Source organism: Sceloporus undulatus, chromosome 2 (genome assembly GCF_019175285.1).
Source record: "Sceloporus undulatus isolate JIND9_A2432 ecotype Alabama chromosome 2, SceUnd_v1.1, whole genome shotgun sequence".
NCBI lineage: Eukaryota > Metazoa > Chordata > Lepidosauria > Squamata > Phrynosomatidae > Sceloporus > Sceloporus undulatus.
In genome coordinates, this window is record NC_056523.1 from 99,433,842 (window position 1) to 99,455,163 (window position 21,322).

A 21,322-nucleotide genomic window follows, 5' to 3' on the forward strand; every position below is an offset into this window, starting at 1 on the left:
GGGCTCTTGGCTCCCTCTCCCCCGCGGCCCCTGCCGCATCGCCCGCCTCCTAAAATGGCGCCTTCCTCTGAAAAGACACCCAGGGAAGCCAGTCAGACGAGAGAGAGAGAGGCGGGCTGAAGCCGGGGCCATTTCTGCGGAGACAGTGGCCTGACTCAAGGGCTTGCCTCTTGTGGGCGATGTGTCTGGGAAGGGAAAGAGAGAGGTGCAGGGGGTCCCTTGGATGCTGTGGGCAGCGGGCCCTCCATTCTGCCCGGCACTAAGCAGCATGGGCCACGACGCACCGCAGGAATGATCCACTGTGAGAGAAATAACCCGGTTTGGCACCGCTTTAAGTGCCCTGGCTCAAAGCTATGGGGTTCTGGGGGTTGGAGTGTGTTGTTGTGGGCCCAGAGCTCTGAAAGAGGCTTTTTGGGACTGCAGTTCCATGTCTGGCATCGCCCTGGCAGAATTCCTCCACCTCCGAAAGCCATGTGAGAAAAGGGGGGAGAAGAGGGGCTTTCTGGATCTCTTCATGGAATACTCTTAAATACTGGCTTTGGGGGAAGGGAGGGGCAGCCTTTCCTCCCACCTTCTCTATGGTGGGTCCTGGGGAGCTCTAACAACTGCCTTGTGTTGTGGAGGGGGTTCTGGTCAAGTTTCTTCAGAGGGGGCTTGCTCTTGCTATCCTCTGAGGCTGAGAAGAGAGAGTGACTTGCATAGCAGAACAGAACAGAACATAAATAAATAAATAGTGTTATTGAAGTCATTAAGCCACATAATTAAAGCCATAAAACAGGACGGGGTTAAGCTGTCTAATTTCTTTCACTTAACGTCCTTGATTTCTGGCCATTGCTGGCGGACTGTCAGTTTTCACAGACTTGTTAGAATTGCATCCTGCTTAAAGTTGTCTCCAACACAGGAGCTCAGATTTTTAGTCTGCGCACAGTTTATTTGATTGCAAATGTCAAGGAATTTGGGGAAAGTTGTTATAAGACTAAGAAGCACTCCATGGTGTTTTTTTACACTTGTTTTCTTTGTAAATGATGGAGGACTGTGTGGCTGTCATGAGTGGACAGTGTGCGGCTCTGAAGTTCTGAACGTTCCTAGCTGAGATTGGTATTTTGCTGTTCTGTGGTATCTGTAGTATCGCAGGATGGGCCCTTGTAAACTTGAAGGGAACTGTACAGTATTCTAGTATTAGTCATATTGAAAGTAACTGACAGTTGAGGCAGGAATTCAGGCGCTCAGACTGCACAAGTTTGGTGAGGGAGATTTCTTTCCTACGGTTTTACATGATACCAAAGGGAGGGTGGAATTACCCTACTAAGTGTGTTACTTTACCTTTTGCTGCCTTTTGACTGACTTGTTTTTGTCCCTGTGGTCTCTGCTGCTCTTCGCTCTGTTGTTGTGTTGTGTTATGTTTTCTGGAAGTTAGCTACCACATTTTAGTCACATCAGGGGAAACCGATAGAGACTTTATCATTTGGGGTTTCTAGCTCCAACAAAGGTAAAACATTTTTCTTAAACATTTGGACGACATTTGGCATGTTTTGCCAAAACAGCACCAAAAAATATTTCCTGCTGCAAAAACATGGAGTGCTCTCTACCTAACAAAGGGGCTTGTGGCTTCACAAAAGAATGAGGCAACTTGGATCTCAAGAGAAGCAGTTGGTTTTGTCTTGCTAATGAAACTTAAAACATTTTTCCTGAAGTACCCACATGTCCAGAAAAGGGGTGGTGACCCACATAAATGCCCCTCCAAAAACACCCCACTTGAACTGAGAGCTGCAGCATCTTCAGAATGCTAACATCAAGTCATATTTTCCCCTCCTCTATGATTTTTAACATCTTTGCCTGATGAAGAAGCCAGTGGAGCTTCAAAAGTTTGCAACATGTATTTTGTGCATTTTGGTTGGCCCAACAAAGGTATCACTGTTTTTTGGGATTGTCACTCTCTCTGTTTGTTCTGTGAGGAGTATCCAACAAATCTTATGTTCATGTAGCTTATATGCAGAGCTTTAGAGTTAGTGAGCCAAATCTTCAGATTTTGACCCCTCTGTTTTCTACTGTCTGATTCTTTCTGAAATGGCAAGCATATATTAATTAGTAATACCAAATTTACTGTGGTGAAATGGTAGCATAAAGCATCACCACCACCACATGAATCATCAGGCTAGATTGATAGAAAATAACATTTATTTATTTGGTTAATATTTCTAAAGAAGAAACCTTTCCCAAATTCCTATGAAAGTAAATATGCAACATTGTTGTTGGGTGCATCCAAGTCATTTTTGGCTTATGGTGATCCAAAGGCAATCCTATCAAAGGGTTTTCTTGGCAAGTTTCTTCTGAGGGGGTTTGCCATTCCCATCCTCCTGAGAAAGTGTGATTTGCCCAAGGTCACCCAGTGGTTGTTTATGCTTGAGCTTGTTCTTAGCCCAATGTTCAAGCAGCTACATTATGCTGGCCCTTAGGTATTTATTATGGTTCAGTTTTATTTTGAAGCTGGAGTGAGAGTTGGGACATTTCTGCCAATTCTGGCTCCACTGCAGATGGCTTCCCACTCCACAGCCTTGCTTATTTGTGTATTTTAAAATGCAAATTTGTAGAATCCTGTAACACTAGTATGGAGGAGCTGGAGTTTTCTGATCTTGCGGAAAAGTTGGTTGTTAAGATGGCAATCACATGTGATCTTTGAATTTCCAGAGTTGTCTCTGGTATGTAACATGTGGAAAGCAGAAGAGAGAAGTCGAGGAAGTATAAGTGAGCTAGAACTACAGTGGACCCTTGGTCTCCTTGGTGGATCCCTTCTGTATCCCCCTGTGAATATCAAAATCTGTGGAGGCTCAAGTCCCATTGTCCTCAATGGTGGTATGGCCAAGTGGTCACGCCACCATTGGAGACAATGGGACTTTGCGTTCCATCTCCCTGAAGCCTGCCTTGCCACTCTCATTGCAGCAGGGGGCTGCCTCCTCCTCTTCCTCGCTATCTCCTCCTCACCTGCTGCTGTAGCTTCCATGCTTCCTCTTCCCACCTCTTCTTTTTTCTTTCCTCCTCCCTGCCTCTGTTTCCACTCCTCCCTCCTCCTCTTACCCCTCTGTCACCACCGCCTTTCTCCTCCTCCTCCTCTGCCACCCCCACCCCCCCCAGGGGCTTGCCATCTGCAGATGCTCAAATCTGCAAATGGCAAGTCCACAGATATGGAGGGCAGTCTGTATGCCAGTGTGATGTGATATAGAATTGTAGAGTTAGAATAGACCACAAGGGCCATGCAGGACCTCACAATCAAAGCACAGATGGAAATCTAGCCTCTGTTTAAAACCAAAGAAGGAGGATTTCTGTGGCAGTGTATTCCACTGTCAAGCTGTTACTGTCAGTAACATCCTAATATAAAGGTGGGATCTCTCTTTCTGTAGTTTGGTAAATTGTGATGTGGACTACTTGGTTTTAACTGGTTGACTGTACATTACTTAATTGGCAACCTTTTCCTGATGCTGAGAATTTTATGAGATGTATCTGTAATGAGGAAGGTTTTGAACGGAACACTGATATAAAATTTGTGTTGTATAGTAGAAACATAAGAAAATATATATGTATTGTAGTGTTGTATATAAGATTTTAATCAAATGATTTCATTGATCTTGTAATAAAATGTTTTAGTATATCCTAACCTTTTAAGCAAAATGCTTCTACTCAGGGATACAGCCGGCCTTCCCGTTTGTTTGTTTTTCTCCCCTGACCCACCAACCATTTTTTGTTTCCAATTCGTACTCAACATTTAATGGTCAGTGACCATGCTTAGCCTTTATCGGGCTCTTTTTTTTCTTGCAGGGAAGGGAGAATGGACTGCCCTCCAGTTTTACTATTTTGTACTTCGGCAAAGCATGCTGTTTCCTCAATATCTTGACATCCCCTTCTTCTTTCATAGTGGCCCCACTTTGATTTTGGTCCTGCTGGTGTTTGCCACCTGGACCCAATGTTAGAAGGGATGACTGAAGTAAAGTGTGCATAGCCACAACTCAGGAAATGTGACTGCACCACGACAAATTGTAGAAGGAGAAGGTGATGCCATTGTTCAGGAAGGGAGTCTTTTCAAGAAAAACAGGTTGGTTGGGAGAGTAGGAACAAAAGCCACATGCAGAAAGAGTTCACTGTCTTGTTTTTATAGTGGTGATTCTTATAGAAATACTTTTCCCAGTAATAGACAAGAATGTGCTTGGACATTTTTTATTCCACAGAATGAAGAGAAGGGATCGCTTTCAATAAAGGCAGCATATATTGATCAGTCAAGGCAACAAATAACAGATGGGTGTAGGAGGAGTCACCTTTAGTATAAAGAAAAGTTAGACATCTAAGGCAAAGTACTTAAGAGGTGAGTCTAGATAAGTAATAGGAGTGATCTGAGGTAAGGAGATTAAAGTAACCTTTGAATCTGGTCTTCCAGATGGACCTTTATGGAGATGATGTCACGCATTGACATAAATGCTGCTGGTAAAAAAAATTAGATATAATCTATATCTGGTTCATGCTACTTACTGAATTGTTAATAGATAAAACAATCTCGTCTCAGTTCCAATTCTGTTCTTTTTTGCTTCCATTGCAATACTCCTTACTAGTAAAAAAAATGCTTGGAGTATAGATTATTGCTTCCCTAACGGTATGCTTTTATTTAGATATAAGGATAGCAAGTAACTGAGGCTTTGTAACAAAAGGATTGGTTGGCAATATTTTAGTGTACAGCCAATTGTTTTTGTTTGTGGTATGTTCTTTGCCAATGTTTTGTGTCATTGATCAATAATTGTTTCACATTAAACAACTCATATATGTATGTTTAGCTATTGATGTTTAATATATATAATCACAATTTTAAACATAAATGCAGTATTTTAGTCTTGACTCATTTTTTTTAAAAAAAGATTCATTGTGGTGATTGGTTTACACGTACAGTCGCCCTTCTTATACACGGATTTTTTATACACGGATTCAAGCATACACGGTTTGAAAATGTTCCAAAAAAGTATAAATTTACCTTGATGTTCCATTTTTTATAGGGACACCATTTTGCTATGTCATATACTTAATGGACTTGAGCATACACGGATTTTGTTATACACGCGGGATCTTGGAACCAAACCCCAGCGTATAACAAGGATCCACTGTAGTTTACTGCAGCTATGGCAGAAGGCAACTATGACGTGTTACACACGGCCATTTAGTAAGCGCTCTGCACGTCCTAGGGTTAGAAAGGGGCGTGCTAGGGTTAGGAAGGGTCTGACCTTCCTAACCGGCCCCGTTCCTAGGACGCGCAGAGCGTGTACTAAATGGCGGCCCCTGCCACACAGGGGCCGCCATATTGAGGTCTCGGACGCACAGCGTCCAGACGTGGCGCGCGGCGAAGTTACGCCGCGAGTATGCGCCTCATGCCTTGCGGCGCCACTTTCAGGGGCTAAAAAGGAGCGCCATTTCGGAGCTCCTTTTAGCTGCGCCGGGAAGCCTCGCGGTCTGGCTGCTGGGGCTAATGACGGCGGCAGCAGACCGCCTCTTTAGGGCGGTCTGTACGCGCCTATATAAACAAAAGTCTCAGTCTTGGTATTAGAATTTGACTGTAGAAAATGTGAGGAGATACTGTATATTAAGGCTAGACTTGGATGAATTTTTAATCAGAATAGTTTTAACCCTTGTATTCACCTTTGCATGGTTTTATTGTCAGTATTTTTAAGACTTATTTCAGATTTGACCTTTGATAAGAAGACTATGTAACAAATGATTACTGTATTGGTCACGAAGAAGACAGTTAATGTTGACACTCTTATATCTTGTTGATTTATTTATAATGTTTGTTATCAGTTTTCTGTCTCTGTTTAGATTCATTCCCAGTTGATCTTGAGTCAAAGAATTGTATGGCTCTTATGTCAAATGTATTCACAGTCATGTGAATTCTTTGGCTGAACTCATCTTAAGTTTGCTTTTACTGTTTATGCTATATTGGCGTTAGTTTTGAGTTACGTCTTATTTTTAATGTGTTTTTTATGATTAGTAAAGTGCAATCTAGGATCCTTACAAGTAAAAAAAACGATTAGATGTTAATTGAAATCGGCTTGGAATTGAGTGAGTTTAACATTCCAAGCTTCACATAAGGCTTAACGAAGCTTTTCAGTGCTGTCCTAAGCATTTGAAGCAAATGCTTAAAAGCTCTGCTTGTGATCTCGTCGTAGGGCACTACAACCTTGATTTCAAGGGAAGTTACTTTTTCTGTTACTAATGGGTTAAATTTTATTGCCTGGATTTTAAGATTCTTTGCTGCCAAGTCTGCATGGCTAAAAGAGGAATGGGTTTCTTCTCTGGATGATATTCTTCCAAGGATAACTGAAACAATATTCAGGAATAGCCCTGTTGCCATATAGCAAAGTACAATAACATCCAAAATCCAAAAATAGTGATACCTTTATTTGGCCAGCCAAAATATACAAAATACATGATGCAAGCTTTCAAAGTTTGTCATTTTATAATTTCCTCCTGTATGATTTTTAACACCTTTGCCTCTTAAAGAAGCCAGTGGAGCTTCGAAAGCTTGCATCATGTACTTTGCGCATTTTAATTGGCCGAGTAAAAGTATCACTTTTTGTGGATTTCGGATTTTATTGTACTTGACCAAAACAAAAAACAACATCTTGACAAAAACATAGGCCCATGACTCCAAATTGTAATTTTTTTCTTCTCATACATGTTTTTTAACACTTTGTCTGAAGAAAAAATTAGTGGAGCTTTGAAAGCTTGCATGGATATTTTGACATTTTTGGTTGGCTCAATAAAGATTTGTTTTGTGGAATTAGATGTTATGTATTTTGCTATATGACCAACACAGTGACTCCTGGATGTGTTTTCTGTTCTGACTTCTGTACAGAAACCAGTGGATCCAAGTGTGTGTGTGTGTGTGGTATGTATGGGTGTGTATATTATATATAGAAATTGTACACTTCATTTGAACAAGAGGTGCTTTTATGGTTGAGTTTTTGGTGACAGAGCAATATATTCTCTGGTCTTACATCTTCGCATCCTTAACCCCAGAAATGTGGAGGGCCCACTGTATTTAATAGTGTCATGATAAAATGCTGTCTCGTGCACAGTAGTTAAAGCCTTGTTTTTATTTTTGTTTTAATTTGAGGCTTTTGGGATGCCTGGTTTTGTATTCGGCACAAAATGCCATGTTCAACAAACATCCCAATAAGAAGCTCCCCTGCTTACAACTATAAAAACTCACTAAAGCAACTTGTAAGGGGGGGGGGGGAATGAGTCTTTGGGCTCTGCGACCCATTCTTGTTTTCCGTCACCACCATAGAGAAAAAGGATCCTCTCAAAGATCATCATTATTTTTGTGAGAAGTGATCTCTCACTAAATGAGATTCTGTTCTAACAGTAGCCTCTTGTCCTGAATGACAGATTTCTCATCAGGACTACCAAATATAGTGGCAATCCTATGACCTTAAGAACTATCCATAGCTTTTTGTATGCTGTCACTTTGCTATAATCTATAAAGCATCATGGGAAGCTGCATTGTACTGATAGATCATTGATTCATGTAGTGCACTATTGCCAGCTTTGATAGGAAGCAGCTCTCCAAGGTTGTAGGCAGGATTCCTTTTTAATTCAACTTGAAGATATCTGATATTGCCTAGTGGTCGCCCATCCGAGTACTGACCAGGCTCTGTGATGCTTGGCTTTCAGAATCAGAGGAGATTGTTCAGTGGACCACTATACCACTCTGAACACATCCTATCACTAATCTGAGGAGAGCTGGTGTGTTATCTTACTGATTCCTGCAGGTGTCCAGTTAACATAAGTCTGAGTCAGGAGGGAAGAGGAGAGGCGCACTCATGATATCACAATCGCAATGTGACGTGCAGACGCTATGTGTCTGTCACGTCGTAATGGTGCCTCCATTTTGATGCCGCCACTACATACTAGGGTTAGGGAGCGTCTGCATGGTGCGCGCTCCCTTACCCTAGTACCGCTGCTGCCACGCCACATTTTGTTCATCTGTAACGGGCCATAGATGGTTTAGCTCCCAGCAGTTTGCCTCCCAAGCTTAGAAAACTGTCCTTCGTCTAGCGTATTTAATATTCCATAGAGCAGCATAGATTTGTGTATTATTTGATTATCTTTTCAATTGGTAGAGTTGGCATGTTAACACTTACTAAAATGATAGGAAATGGGCTAGATTAGAAGTTTGAATGAACAGAACGCTGTTCATGCACTCTTTGGATTCAACCCAATGTAATCATTAGTCTTCCCTGATATTTCCCCCCCCCCCTCCCCCCAACTCTGTGTATTTCAATTATTGTCTTTGTTTTTAAAAGGTACTACTAGAACATGTCTTTCTTAGCCTAAACAGAATGCAGTAATTTTGTGTTGCAGCTGTTCAAAATAGCTTTGGTGTTGTCTTTTGGCTTAGTAAGTATGCACTGTTTAATATTTTAGTACCTTGCTGTGAGATATTTGGATATGAGGGAGGATATAAATATTTTAATACAGTTTTAAAATCAATATGCACTTTCTTCCCTTCTTCAGAGTTAAGTGGGACAAAAACACAAGCATGGCTATTTTTCTTTCGGGGTAATTAATTACGTTTCTTCTGTGACAGAAGAAGTGGAGAGTACAGAGCAGCAGTTGCCCTTTTTATCATGCTCAGTACTTAGGTGTAATTCAGAAGTTTTTTTTAGATTTCCCATTACACACATAATACTGGCTTTAGTGGCAGTATTGAACCCAATGCCCATTTGTGCTGGCCATACCGAAACATACTAAAACTTTTATGTACTTGGGGAAGATCAGACTGAATATCATTTTGTACTTATAAAAGTAAGATCTCAAATTATATTTTCTGTTACTGAATCCAGCTTCCATCTTGGCTCTATTATGAATTTGTAAGAGGCAGGATAAAAATAATAGGAAAGGTAGGGTAAAATACTTCAGATAGGAAGCTCTGTAACTGAGGTACCTGAGTGTTCTATGTCTATGTCATTCTCTTCTTCCTCCAAGTAGCTTAGAGTGATATATATGATGTACATGAGTCAGTCTTTTGTCTTGGCACAGTGGCTATGTTAAATAGCTTAGGTTGAGTGATAGTGACTAGCCCATTGTCATACAGTATGCTTTTGTTTCTGAGTTGGTATTTGGAACTCTGTTATGGATTTAGATCCTTTTCTTTTTTACTCTTCGGGATTTTTTGCAGACTTGGATGAGAGTTTCTTGTTGCATTTCATTTTATGACATTGGTGAAAGTTGAAATATTCATCACAGAAGTGAACTCAGCTTTCTTCTTAAAATTTCTTGAGCTGAGAAAAAGTTTGAACTCCTTTGAATTGTTACCTATTTTCAACCTAAAATGTAAATTGTTAGGGTTCAAAGGTTTTTTTGCCACTCTATGTTTAGTATCAAATACATTTTGTAGACACTGAAGAGAGAAACATGCACAAGTAGAATGTTTTGAAAAAATGGGTGATAATGGTAAGGAAACTGAAATGTCTCATCTGAATCCACGTTTTTTGTTATTTTGCAGGCTAAAGAAATCTTGACAAAAGAATCCAATGTACAAGAAGTACGATGTCCTGTAACAGTTTGTGGAGATGTCCATGGACAATTTCATGATCTCATGGAACTTTTCAGAATTGGGGGCAAATCACCAGATACAAATTACTTATTTATGGGGGACTATGTTGACAGGGGATATTACTCTGTTGAAACTGTAACACTTCTGGTAGCTCTCAAGGTAAGAAAATCTTGTTAGGTTTTAAAATACAATACAATGTTTGCATAATCTGAATTAATCTAGAAATATGATATTAATGAGCATCATAATTTCTTGGTGTCTCATATGGAGAACTCTGCTTCACTGCAGTTGGAAGTCCTACTGAAATACAGAAAATACAAATGTAAAAAGACATCAGGATAGTAATTGAAACTGTTAGATCTTTGATTATTATTATTATTATTATTATTAACCTTTATTTATAAAGCGCTGTAAATTTACACATCTGTATCCATCTGCAGGGGTAGAGGAGATAGTTCAAGGCAATCAGTTGATGAGGCAACATTTACCAGTCTTTAACTTTGGAATTTTTCCTATTAAAATGTTACAGCTGTGCCATATAATTAAACACATCTATGAAGTTCCGAAGTAGTCTACCTCTTAGTCTAGTTTTTCAGAGCCATAGCCCCGACAAAATACCCCATGAGTATAGATTTGATTAAAAGGGACACAATGGCTCAAATGGTTAAGACGCTGACTCTATTGATTGGAAGGTTGGCAGTTCAAAGTCCAGGTGCTACATGATGGGGTGAGCTCCCATCACTAGTCCCAGCTTCTGCCAACCTGGTAGTTCGAAAGCATGCAAATGCAAGTAGATAAATGGATGGGAAGGTAAACAGCATTCTGTGCAATCATGCTGGCCACATGATCACAGAATAGTTGACAAGGCTGGCTCTTCAGCTAATAATAATAATAACAACAACAACAATAAACTTTATTTATATCCCGCCTCTCCAATTGGATTGAGGCGGCTTACAACATTCAAATACCAAATAATGATTAATATAATAAAAACCGTATAACCTAAAAACCCACCCACCCTCAAGTTTAAAATGTCATTTCAAACCAAATACCAATTAGCAGGTCAAGCAGGTAGGCAGTTGATGGCTTAATAAGATGAGCCCTGTCCCTTAAGGATGGACGTGACTTGACAACCTTGTCAACAGGGAATACCTTTATCTTACCTTTCTAGTTTGATTATACTGAAGAAAGGCTGAAACACATTAATAGAAATGATAATAGGTCTCTTCAGTGAATTTAATTGTTACATGATAGATACTTAGTTAAGTTACACCAGGTGTTTTACTTTGTAGGTCCGTTATCGTGAACGCATCACTATCCTTCGAGGAAACCATGAAAGCAGGCAGATCACACAAGTATATGGCTTCTATGATGAGTGTTTAAGGAAATATGGAAATGCTAACGTCTGGAAATACTTCACTGACCTTTTTGACTATCTTCCTCTAACTGCCTTGGTGGATGGGCAGGTATGTTGAAAATAATGACTTTTCTACCAACAGTAGCAGAAGGCCATAGTTGATGTTCTGGTGCCACATTGTCCATTGTTTTTACACCTTCCTGTATAGTTAACTGCAGTAGTAGTTTAGGCTAATTTATAACAAGCTGTTCTAATAGTTGTACTTTCTTGCAGATTTTCTGTCTACATGGTGGCCTCTCCCCTTCTATAGATACACTTGATCATATCAGAGCACTTGATCGTCTGCAAGAAGTCCCACATGAGGTATCTTAATACATCTCTTTGCTGTTTTTGTGTTGGCCTCTGTGTTGAATTAATATATAGTTTCTGGGTCAGAATTAATATCTAATGGTTTTTTTACAAATTACTAGTGAGCCTAGAGCCTTCTGATGTTTTCATGCTACTTCTTACTTTTGCTCTGTCTGTCTATCCATTTACTTATTATACAGTAAAACCAGGAAGAGGGACAGGGGCACTCTTTACCTGGCTCTCAGTCAAAAACAGTTGGAAATTTATTAACTGATTACAAATTACACATTTGGTAGCTAATTCCCATAGGTAAATTAGATTTAACATGTCTTGGGTACTACTCTGTGGAGTACAGTAGGCCTTCGGTATCTGTGGACTTGCCATCTGCAGGTCCCAGCATCCACAGATGGCAAGCCTATGGGGGGGTGGCGGAGGAATAGGCAGCAGAGGGAAGAGGAAGATGAGGAGGAGGTGGCAAGAGATGGGAGGAGGAGGGGGCAAGACGGTGGGAGGAAGAGGAGGCGGTGGCGGGAAGAGGAAGAGAAGGATGCAGCAGCAACAGGAGGATGAGGAGGTGGCAACGGGGAGGAGTAGGAAGTGGACGCAGCAGTGGTAGGAAGAGGGGGAGGAAGAGGAGGCAGCTCCCTGCCACCCGCCACAGTGAGAGCGGCAAGGTGAGCTTTGGACAGCTGGAGTGGCCAAGTTTCATTGTCCCCAATGGTGATGTGGCCACATGGCCATGCCACTATTGAGGAAAATTGAACTTGAGCATCCACAGAGTTTGTTATTCACCGGGGAATCTGGAATGAATCTTCTGCAGATGCCTAGGGCCGACTGTAATAGGTGAACTTGTGTACGTGACTTAAAGTTGCCAGTCAGCTTGTGGTGATCTCGTTAATTTCATAGGGTTTTCTTAGGTAAGACATACTCAGAAATGGTTTTGCCAGTTCCTTCTCCTGAAATGTAGCCTATACTACCTGGTATTTGTTGGTGGTCTCCCGTCTAAGTACTAACCAGGGTTGAACCTGGTTAGTTTCCAAGATCAGGCAGAATCTGCTGCCTTTAGGGTATTTAGGAGAATTTAGGTCCAGAACACACTACAGTAATAATCCTGTTTGAGATGTCTTTAACTCCCCTGACTCATTGCTAGGGAATTTTGGGAACTGTAGTTTTGTGAGACATTTAGCCTTTTCTGTCAGAGCTCTGGTGTTACAATAAACTACAATTCCTAGGATTCCCTAGCACTGAGCCAGGGCAGTTAAATCAGTCTCAAACTGGATTATTTCGGCTGTGTTTTGGAACTTAGATTCTTTGTATTGATATTAGCTTCAGGAAGAGAGATGTAGGCTCACATGTAAACAGCCATAATTCAAACTGCTGAGATTTAGCTAGCTTTCAGTTGGTTCTGTGCTTCTGACAAGAAGAAAGTACCACGCCATTTCTGTTTACTCTACCCAGCCTGATCACCTGTGAAGAGAGGAAAAGGAATATGTTAGTATCAGATAGTTTGCACAAGGAAATCTGTTCATTACTGAAGTGAGGTGTTGGTTTGAAGAATAGATATGGAATGGGAATGCTAACAATACCCGAAAGGCAGATGTTTGCAGGTCCTGAGCATTGTCTGTAATGGCACTAGCAAATGGGAATCGGGGCTTAGAAATATCTGAAGGTTTCTGTACTCTACCATAAAGTGTAGACTTTGCTGGTTTTCCCATTTTCATGAGTAGTGTTAGATAGAAGCTCCCCCAACCACCTGAGTTTAATATCAGCAGTATATAAAAGTGTAGTTGGATTGCATGCCTTCAAAAAAAAAGGGTAAGGTACAAATTGGTCTTAGGTGCCATTTAGTGGTTCCTTTCAAATGTAGCTATTCTCAACAGATCAAGGCTAAATAGTAATGCTGAAATTTTTCCTAGGGTCCAATGTGTGATTTACTGTGGTCAGACCCTGATGATCGTGGTGGTTGGGGCATTTCACCTCGTGGAGCTGGTTACACTTTTGGGCAAGATATTTCAGAAACTTTCAACCATGCTAATGGCCTTACTTTGGTTTCAAGAGCTCATCAGCTGGTAATGGAGGTAAGTGTGTTATGGCATTGCCTGAACCTGGAAGAAAAATGGCCATACATAACTAAACACTTTTTAGCACTAATGTATCTGTAAAAATTGGAGTGGGCACTACATTATAGTTATGGGATAGCTTCAAAAAACAATTATTACAAATGATTTTTAAAGTCAATTATGTATGGCCTGTGGATGGCACAGATAACTTATCCTGTATTCTTTCTTGGCTCATTACTGCAGTATTGTTACTTATATGTTCCCAGTGCCACAAGATAAGATAAAACACATTTTTTTTAAAAAAAAAATCAGGACAGAGGTAAAGAGAAATAACCTTCCTGTCTGCAGGGAACACTGATGTTTTCAGTCCACCTCCACCCCGTATTGTTGGGGGAAAGATGCCACAGTTAATTGAGTTCTGATTTTTCAAATATCCCATTTCTAAAGAAAATCTTAATACACTTGCCCTACATTTTTATATTACAATCTTTTATTGAGCAGAATATTTTTCATTCTTCATCTTTATAGCACTACAAATGAAGTTGTGTGTATGTGTGTTGCCTTCATATCACTAGCTTAGGAGCTGTACATATGGGCGAAAAGGCTCATGTTCCCTGGCCTGGCATCATCCTGTTTAGATGATGCAGGCCAATAATCCCAGGCCAGAGATAGGTAGATCAGATACCATCCTGGCAGATGTAGCCTTGAATCCATGTAACCAATCATTTTTGCCATCTTAAAAAATTGGCTGTTTGCAACAGTTTCCCAGAAACTCCATTGTGACAGCTGGTAGACTGGATGACTGCATGCCTCCCTTACTTGCAACTGCCATTTTACCCACAGGCCCCAGTCATGGTTTGTGATTTTAAAAGGGGGTGCCTGATCACATGGGTGACGGTATGGGCCCCCTTTCCACTTTTATGGGCTGTGTTGGGGGCCTGCAAGTAGAATGGAGGAGGAAGTGGCAGCGGCGCAGCAGCTCCATGACGCTGCAGCAGATGAGCATCTGAGCACCTGCCCATCGCCATATCAAATCAGCTAGGTGATGGGGCAGGAACGAGATGGATCTGTGGGTAGGATACGACAGGGTTGGTCCATCGTATCCTGCCTGTGCATTCAGCATCTAAGTGATCAATGTTAAGAAAAAGCTATAGCTCATTAGGAAATACCATACATAGAATATCCTAGGTTCACCTTTCAGTCTGTCTAATTAAAATGATCTGGGATGCAATAATTGGCGTGAAATAGTTGGCAAGGCCTCTGGCTGAAATAGTAAAGAGCAGCTGTGTTAAAATAGATTGGGACAGGAGACTTGTGGGCTTTCAGACATTGTGGGATTGCAATTCCCATATGCCCTACCTAGTGGTGGAGTGATGTTTCAGAACTACATGCAGAGTGCTACAATACTTCTACCCCAGAGGTAGGTACAGGTTAAGCCTCCCTTGTCATGAATTCTGATACCTGAAATGATCCACAATCTAAAACTTTTTTCATGGGTGGCTGAGATAGTGATACCTTTGCTTTCTGATGGTTCAGTATACACAAACTTTGTTTCATGAACAAAATTATTTAAAATATTGTGTATAAAATTACTTTCAGGCTATTGTTTTAAGGTGTATATGAAATATAAATGAATTTCATGATTAGACTTGGGTCCCATCTTTAAGATAGCTCATTAGGTATATGCAAATTTTCCAAAATCTGAAAAAAATCAAAATACATCTGGTTCCAAGCATTTTAGATAGCAAAGACTTAGGCCCGATACAGACAGGCAAAAAGCGCCATCCTGGGCCTGAAATTAGGGCTCAGGAGAGCGGAGCATCCATATGCTCTGCTCTCTCCGGGCGCCATTTTGGCACGTGTGTTCACATAGCACATGCACCAATGATGTGCCTTGTGCACTGCTTCCAAATGGTGCGGTGCACAAGAGATGTCACTGTGCTGCTCCAGGGCACTCTTGGCCCTTTGGCAGCAGCGCAGAAAGGAACTGATTGTTGCCGCACCTATGCGGTTGCCGCAGCAGCAATCCGGTGGAGAAAGGGGTGGTATCTCGCCCGCCCTTCCTGCCCGTCTTTACAGGGCCTCAGTTTGTAGTAGTGAGTTAAATGGCCAGTGATAACTATCTGATGTAAGGCAGTTCTGTGTGTTGCTATTTATTACATGGATGGCAAAATACTATTTAGATGATTGATTGGTTTATCTAAAGTTGATGTTATATGTACTACAGTTGATCTGAGAGGCATTTTTTTCAAAATTCCAGACCCCTAAAATGACTATTTAAAAATGTTAGTTGACAATACAGGCGTGCCTGAACCTGTTCAAAAGGTAAATTCCCATGTGTCAAAGCATACAGGAAAGGGTAATTCATCTTTTGGAGGGGAACAGTAAAAGAATGGTCTCAGGAATCTGAAGGGGTCAAGGAACACAAAAGACTGCCTTAGGGGCCACATTTTCACCACCCCCGCATTATAGTAAGTAAACTTTTTTACCAAGAGTTTTGTGTTAGTCTGACATATAGGTGTTCTTTTTTCCAGGGATACAACTGGTGTCATGATCGGAATGTAGTAACAATTTTCAGTGCTCCAAATTATTGTTACCGTTGTGGTAACCAAGCTGCAATCATGGAACTTGATGATACTCTAAAATACTCATTGTAAGTGTTTAATGATCTTTCTCATAAGAAGCATAATAGTACTTTATAAGATGGACTAGAATGCTCTTCACAAAAATAGCTGTCTTTTAGAGCTGGTAAGACATTACTAAAATTGGTCTGATTATATATTTCAAAAGGAATCTTTCTTCTTTGTGATCTCTGTGACCCACAAAAGTGGGTTAACTGCACTCAGACTCTTCTAGAGCTATTATTTGTTTTGGTGGTAGCCCTGCCTGAGCACCCGGATAGCATGCTTCTTCCTGAAACTCTCAATTCCTTTTTGTCCACCACAGTAGCAGCATAAGTTAGGTGCCTTCTGAAAATTTTTCATCTTGACTGACTGGATTTGGACTTATTTGGACTTGGATTTAGACTTGGTTTCAGACTTTTGCCTTTTGCATTGACATTTGGTTGGACTGCCTTCTTGGCTTTGACTACAGATTATCCTCTTGCTTTCCCTTCTGGTCGTACTCCTGCCTTGCTGGTATCCTTACCATTTTATGGCCTCATACTTTAAACATTGTGCCTCCAGCTGAGATAAAATACCAGAGAAAAATGGGCTTGCTTAAGTGCCTTTGTCTCAGAGAATAACGCTGGTCCCTGTTCCCATTGCCAGGTCTTTAGTCCACAGGCCCATTGTAATCATGCTTCATGTTTGAAAGTTCTCCTATGGGAGAAAGATCTCAGAGCTACCAATACAGCCATGCAGAACTTACAGCCTCAGCTTCAATCACAAAGTTTGGTCACTTTACTATGACTGTTGTTGTTACTGACAACATTGGTTTTGTTGGTATGGATAGCCTGGAATGGCTTTCTTATGGAGGCAGTTTCCAGTTCTTCAAAGTGCCCTTCAGTAGGGTGACCTGTGATTGAATTAGCAACCAGGCCTTGGGCTGCATCAACCTCGACAGCATTACTTGAAATGGTGACTTACTCCACCACAAGTCATCGCCATAACTGAACTCGTGCACCATTAACACTGGGTAGTCCCTGAGGACACTGTTGACCTGTCTTTATCTCCTGGCTACCGTTTATCTCACTATAGATGTCCTAGAATTGGAGGCTGAGTATTACCTATGTTCTTCTTCATTCAGTATAGTCCCCTCCACTTCGTTCTCATTCTCTTTCAGTGACTCTTTCTACAGATACAGTACCCCCTCAACATGGTGACATTATTGTGTCTCGGGCTTTCCCCATCATGTGTTAAGCAGCATTCTTCTGTGAATCAGGCTGATCCTTCAACTTCATCCAAGGCTCTTCTGCTTAGGTCACATTCAGTCCCGAACCCTTTGGATTCGCATGATACTTCTGACTCTTCAAAAATGTCTACAATTTTGAAGTGTCTCCAGCAGATGTTGTGGTGGAGCATGTCCCAAGACTCCAACTGTCAACATACACTTTTGTACACCAGGTGTTATATATGGTCCAGTCACTACATTTACAGGTTCAGCAGTTGAAACCCGAAATTTTAGACCCTACCTACCAGCAGTGTCACAACCAAGGTCCATCCCCTACTTCTCTTCTGTGTTTACTATACCTCTTGCCAATTGCAAAGAAATCATGGGTAACTCCCTCTTCAAACCCAACTACACCTAAAAAGATAGAATCATGGTACAACATCCCAAGCTGTATTAAATAATTGTGGATATAGCAGAAGCCAAGGCACCATAGAATCTGCACTCCATCCCAGCTGACAAGGAAGGGAAAAAGTTAGACACCACAAGGTGCACGTTTTATTCAACATCAGCCCTCATATTTTGCATGGTGAGTTACAGTGCTTGTATGGGAGCTTACCAACAGTTTTTGTGGGAAAAGCTGGTACCCTTCCTTGAGTGACTTACTGAAGAAGACAGATGAGTTACAGCAATGCTCCAGGCTAAAGCACATCACTTGGTCTCTCAACAAATTTATCATGTAGCAGATTGCAGCAGAAAGCTCCTAGCCTTCCACCACAATGCTTGATTAAGATTCTCAGGCTTGTCCCAAGTTCCAACAAGCAAGAATTACTATAGAAGACTTGCCATTCGATGAAGTGTCTACTCAGTTCAGTGACTGATGAGAAACAAACACGTACACAAGATAAGATCTTCTGCAAAAAAGTTTGGATTACAATCTCAAACTCAAACATCTCGATCAATGTTCCAGAGATTCTCTTTCGGAACTAGGTGTGATTACAGGCCTTTTGTTGACTGTCACCAAAAACAGGCTCCTCTTCAGTCAGCTAGGTCTCATAACACTTTGTCTGCAACCAGATCTAAGTCTGCTCAGTTTAGCAAAATAATGTCTTATTACTAGGCAATGTTTTTGACTTTTTCCAGAGTGGTTACCATGTTTTTGATACACACTCTACCCCCAGCACCTTTGTGGGAGAGGATACATGATATAATTCTGGGAGATTCCACCAACAGGGGTTCATAGTCAAGGAGGAGATGTTCAACTTGCTCCAAAAAGAAGCCATAGTGCCCATACCACTCTCAGTTGAACTGGGGATTCTTCTCCTGTTAATTCATCATTTCCAAAAAGGATGAAGGACTGTGTCGCATTTTTAACATCCAGCCCCGGAGATTCAGGATGGTCACACTCAACACCATCCTTTCCCTGCTGCAGGAGAATGATTGGTTTGCCACTCCAAATTTAAAGGAACCTTAGTTTCAAATTTCTTTCAGACCATCTCATAGGAGATTCCTGTGTTTTGCAATGGGACATAAAAAGTACTGCTTCCATGTCCTACCTTTCGGCCTATGCACTGTGGCACAGGTAATCACCAAGTGCATGACAATGGTTGGTGCTTGGCTTTGACCATTAAGTTGTCATCCTGTTTCCCTATGTTGACAATTGACTGTTAGTTGCTCACACTTATGAAAAGTTCCTTGCAGACACTTGGGCCTTGTACTTTGGCACTGAGGTACTCCGGGTCTAGTGGTAAACCAAAAATGGTCCTTTGCCAGGAATTCACATAATCCTGCCCATCCTCCTGTCTTTAACTCGTGTCCTCCTTCTCTTTAACTCCTTGGCTGCTGCTTCATTGCCCAGGGAAATGGAGGTTTAGGAGGGAAGTGAGCTATTAGGATGTGAGAAGGTGGTGGGGCTACTGCCAAAACACTTGCAGATAGCTGTAGAAAGTTTTGGATGATGAACTGTGCAGGTGCAGTTAACCTGTTTGTGTGAGTTCACAGATGATCACTCGAAGAACCAGAGTTGCAGGTAAGCAAATTGTTCTTGCAGAGTAACATTTTTTTCCCTTTTGAAATGGAAAATGTGCTTGAAGGCACTTTGCCACATAATAATAATAATAATAATAATAATATGTTTTATTTGTATACTGCTTTTCCTATGATCAAAGCGGTTTACAGCATACATATGCATATACAACAAAGCAAGTAACAAAAAAAAACCCTCTGCTTCTCTCCCCTCAAGATGGAGGTCGGGGGGAGGGCTCTTCTTCTTGGCAGGCAGAGGCCTGTTGTATCTTGCCTGCTTCTCTCCCCTCAAGATGGTGGTCGGGAGAGGTACTTAAAAGTAGAGACGTGAAGGCCCTTGGCAAAATTAGGAAAAAAACCATTTTTTGTCCGTGTTTTTCCTGAATCATGCTAAAACAAAATATGCCATAATTGATTTTTCCCCTTTTGTCAATTTTTCTAGTTTTTTCTTGTTTTTTTTATTTTTTCCCAGAAAAAAAAGGGAGGGAGGAACCAAGAAGAAAATGAAAAAAGAAGAAAATCATTTATAGAATATTTTATTTTATCTTTATTCAGGAAAAACATGAAGAATTTTTCCCTACTTGCTCTGCAGGCATTCACATTTCTACTTAAAAGTCTAAGACTGCAATCCTGTGCATGGGAATATGTGCAATTTAGCCTTCCCCAATGTGGTAAATAGAAAAGGGCTATAGCTCCCATCATCCTCAGCTAGCAATTATGGAGGTGATCTAAAACATTTGGATGTTTTAGTTTCTTATTGGAGGCTTGCATAATTTATCACTGCATTATTTATTTATTTATTGTATTTATACTCTGCTGTAGAGAAATGCTCTCAGAGCAGCTTACATAATAAGACCATTCATTATCCTCAGGCTTACAATTGAAGGTCACAACACACAAGGAAAAGAGATGGCAATGGGGAAGGGGATCAAGTCTAGCAGAAACTGCCTCTTCTCTCCCTCCGATGCCAGTGTGGTGTTAGAAGGAGTGGAGGGGTGGCTTTTTTTCTCCTGGGCTTGGCTTATATGTCAGTTGCACTCAGAAGAAAATTAGGTTTATACTGCAAATTATATGTTAATATAACAATTGCATATTGGGCAGCTGATGCTATTTATTAATGAAGCAGAAAGTTAATCCAGGATTTATTAATAGCTTTTATTGAAACTGTTGTTCACTTTGACCACTTTATGGTGAGCAAAGTTAAATTCCCCAGTTCTTTGTTGTATTTGAAGAGATGCTTGCTTTTGTTCTATGCAACAGTATATACAGTGGGACCTTGCCATCCACAGGCTTGCCATCCACAGATTTGACTGTCCGCGAATGGCAAGCCCCATTGGCCTTGATGGTGTTATGTGCGCACAGCTGCATCACCATTAGAATCAACGAGAATTGAAGTCCTGTGTTTTTTCGTATTTGTGGGGAGTTGGGATACAAAGGTCTCACTGTATTCTCTAAGAAATGAATTAGTCTCTCAGGTACCTGAAGACTCTTTATTGTGTTTGAATGAAAAGTGATTACTGTCACCTACTCTTAGCCCATGAAGAAAACCAATGTCTTCCTGCTTAGTCTGATTATTCTCAGCTTTTGTGTCATGATTTAATTTTTGAATCTGCATCTTGAATGTACAGAAAATGTACAGTAAGTTCACTCTGGTTCTCTTTGCATTTATATCTAAAACTAGGACAAGCAACCTTCTGAGACTAGGCCCCACCATGAAACCTTTGAGGGCTGTACCTCCCCCATCCTTGCCCCCATCAGGGATGTGTGGGGCATTTCCCCCATTATTTGGGCCCCTGGGCTTTTTTTTTTTTTTTTTAAACATAGGAAATGATCTTGTTCATATCCCAGTTGCTTTTAAAGTTGTCTCCTTGACCTAAAATTGCCAGGGTATGTGTGGCAAAAAAGTCTCTCACACATCATAGAGAGTACTTCGAGACATTTGGGGGCAGTTATTTTGACACATTGGAGCCACAAAAAGGCCTTGAGGCCTTTTGGGTACTTTGCTCACCCTAATCTAAAAGCAAGTTCTTGGTCAAATATAGTAAAAGTTAGCACTGACAGATACGTAATATATTGTGGAAATACCAGATTTCTATATCTAGAGCAGAAGAC

General features: G+C 41.0%; 1 protein-coding gene across 2 annotated transcripts in view; it reads left to right on the forward strand.

Annotated features, from left to right (window-relative positions):
- LOC121922119 (serine/threonine-protein phosphatase 2A catalytic subunit alpha isoform) overlaps positions 1-21,322 on the forward strand; it is a 96,521-nt gene that overhangs the window by 74,344 nt on the left and 855 nt on the right. For both annotated transcript variants that reach the window (XM_042451089.1, XM_042451087.1), the window contains 5 exons: positions 9,542-9,751; positions 10,885-11,058; positions 11,223-11,312; positions 13,214-13,375; positions 15,892-16,010. In XM_042451089.1, the coding sequence (XP_042307023.1) occupies positions 9,542-9,751; positions 10,885-11,058; positions 11,223-11,312; positions 13,214-13,375; positions 15,892-16,010 (755 nt within the window). The remainder of the gene's footprint in view (positions 1-9,541; positions 9,752-10,884; positions 11,059-11,222; positions 11,313-13,213; positions 13,376-15,891; positions 16,011-21,322) is intronic.